Source organism: Dreissena polymorpha, chromosome 8 (genome assembly GCF_020536995.1).
Source record: "Dreissena polymorpha isolate Duluth1 chromosome 8, UMN_Dpol_1.0, whole genome shotgun sequence".
NCBI classification, from domain to species: domain Eukaryota; kingdom Metazoa; phylum Mollusca; class Bivalvia; order Myida; family Dreissenidae; genus Dreissena; species Dreissena polymorpha.
Window position 1 is genome coordinate 37,370,370 of NC_068362.1, and position 3,032 is coordinate 37,373,401.

At 33.5% G+C, this 3,032-nt stretch overlaps 1 protein-coding gene across 12 annotated transcripts in view; it reads left to right on the plus strand.

Annotated features, from left to right (window-relative positions):
• The window catches only part of LOC127841134 (uncharacterized protein CXorf38 homolog), a 335,137-nt gene extending 332,480 nt beyond the window's left edge, over positions 1-2,657 (plus strand). For all 12 annotated transcript variants that reach the window (XM_052369716.1, XM_052369717.1, XM_052369726.1 and 9 more), the window contains one exon: positions 1-2,657. This exon is cut by the window's left edge and continues 1,511 nt beyond it. In XM_052369716.1, the coding sequence (XP_052225676.1) occupies positions 1-381 (381 nt within the window). In that variant the 3' untranslated portion in view covers positions 382-2,657.
• The last annotated feature ends 375 nt before the right edge of the window (positions 2,658-3,032 follow it).

Below are 3,032 nucleotides of genomic sequence, written 5' to 3' on the forward strand. Positions count from 1 at the left end.
CAAATGAACAAGTTAAACGCGAAGCTTCTTGAGATTTATCCATTCTCTAATAACGATTATATAAAACCGCGAAGGCTAATGGAAGACGAAAGTGCGTTTGATTTATCTTCTTTTCGAAATCTTGAAAGCCTCGAAATAAATGAAGAAATACTACGACCTTACGTTTGTCACAGACTTTCGCAACTGAAAAAATTAAAATTTTATTTATGTGACTGTAAAGGGTTGGATTTAACATCATGCCATAGACTGGAAGTACTAGATATTTTTGGCCGAGAACTCACGCTAAAACCAAATGCATTAAATGGGCTTTCGCAACTGAAGACATTAAAATTGCATACATGTGAGTGTAAAGGGTTGGATTTATCATCATGCCAGTACTAGAAGTACTAGATATGGTTGGGAGCAAAATCACGCTAAAACCAAATGCATTAAAAGGGCTTGCACAACTGAAAAACATAATGTTGTGGTGGTGTAAGTGTACACAATTAGACTTATCAACATGTCACAATCTGGAGACTATTGATCTAAAATTCGGAGAAATCACGCTAAAACGAAATGCATTAAATGGGCTTGCACAACTGAAGAAACTAGAGTTGTGTTGGTGTAAGTGTACACAATTAAACTTATCATCATGTCACAATCTGGAGACTATTGATCTTGCTGGCACGTTTTCTCTTCATGACGAAGGAATCACGCTACAACCGAACGCCTTTCATAGACTTGCGCAGCTGAAGATGTTAAAGTTAGAGGGCTGTGAGTGCAAAAGCATGGACTTATCATTATGTCAAAGTCTGGAAACGCTTGATCTTATTGGTGACAGAATCAGGCTACAACCGAACGCCTTGCATGGACTTGCGCAGCTGAAGAAATTAAAGTTGGAGGGCTTTGAGTGTAAATTGTTGGACTTATCGCAGTGTCCGAATCTGAAAACTATACACCTGTGTAATAGAATAACACTAAAACCGAATACCTTTCATGGACTTGCTCAGCTGAAGATATTGAACATTTAGGGATGTGAGTGTAAAAGGTTGGACTTATCATCATGGCATAATCTGAAAATAATAGATCTGTGTGGCAAACCAATCACGCTACAGCCTGATGTCTTAAATGGACTTTCGCAGCTGCAGATATTGAAGTTTAAAGGCTGTGAGTGTAAAGCCTTGGACGTCTTATCATGTCACAAGCTGGAAACTATTGATCTTCGTGGTGAAGGACTCTCGATACAACCGAACGCCTTTAATGGACTTGCACTGCTGAAGATATTTAAAATTGAGGGATGTGAGTGTAAAATGTTGGACGTATCATCATGACACAATCTGAAGACTATTGATCTTCGTGGTGAAGGAATCACGCTTCAACCGAACGCCTTTCATGGACTTGCACACCTGTGGATAGTAAATGTGGTGGATATTCAATGTAACAGTTTGGACTTTTTTTAAACAATCATAATATATTGTCCACGTGCAACGCTGCTGGCGAAAAGACATCAGTAGTATTAATAGTAATTTTTTATAATAATGTGTTCCTTTAATATCCAACTGGCATATAATCCAGGGCTGTGTTTTGCTAGTATTCAACTGTATAGTTTAGAATAATGGTTCTTCACGTGTTTATTTGTAATACATATATATAAAATAGGCGTTTGTATGGTCCTAAAATTCAAATATATAGTATAATTTTCTTAACACTATTGATTAAAAACTTATGTATGTAGTGTATGCACATTTGATTACCATATGTTTCTGTGTAACAGGATCTAAATTGTTCAAATAATTGTGTACTTTAAATTATTGTTTACATAAACGAGTAATTCGTATAATAATATATTTTGTTCCTTCTTACTTGCACTGTGTCTGTTTTTGTTGAAATATTTGTTTAGTCTAGATAGCACGCACTTTGCGAAGAATGACCTCTACCGTTGGCATCTGCCGAAGTGGATATTACCCTATGAGGGTACAACATTTACAATGGACCCAATATGCATACGATTTGTTCTTTATACCAAACATGCTGTATTTAAAACGATGGAACAGTGAAACATTCAGATCTAATATCAAGATCAAAGGCTTATCAACATAGATTTTTTTATTAATTGATTTTCAAACTTTCCCATTTTTTGTAGTAAATTAGAAATAAAAGCAGACGAAGTGTTGTATTATCCACTTTTGTAAAAACCAAATATATTGATAGGAAATAAAACTTTTTCTTCAAGTCATCGTATGATGCTTGAATTCCATGTATATGTGATATCTTGTGAAATAAAACCTTTATTTCTCTTGATGAATTAAGTGAACTGTTCAATTCGAAAATAACTTTCAGATAAATTTGTGGAAAAAAAATTGTATACCGTGTCCTAAACAACACATTAACAAACCCTTTTCCCACCCTTATTATAACGTATATTTAAACAGTAATCCGGTGCTAAAACAATGTACAACCTTCAGTTTAAGCAAAATGGTGTATAAAACTCAACACCATAATTAATGAAAATGAATGGAATTGCATTTTTGAACTATCCTTTGTAATAACAAATAATATAAAGATACAGTGATTCCAATACAGATTAATTCATAGGGTACTTGGAACAAATAGACTTTTGAACAAAATAAAAATAAATGATGATCCATTGTGTTTTATTTGCAAACAAAGTGAGGAAAATTTAGAACATTTATTCCAGGAATGTCAGAAATCTGAAGCATCAAGGGATGAGATATTACCAGGATAATTGTGTTGTTTTTTTAATGAATAAGAAGAATTGTCTTCTTGGGTATTTAACAAAGTCAGCTAGAGCCATAGTAATGGTATTTTGTTAATTAAACTATACTTATACATGTGTAAAATAGATAATGTCATACCAACCATAAATGGAGCCGAACAAATACATAAGTATGAATATAACTTAAGAACAATATCAATTTCATGAAATGATTCAGAATCCTTTGAGATTCAATGGGAATTGTTTACTAATATTGTAGAACAAACGTAGTATTTAAAGTTTATGAATATTGTAGTTCTTTACAACTTTGTACAAA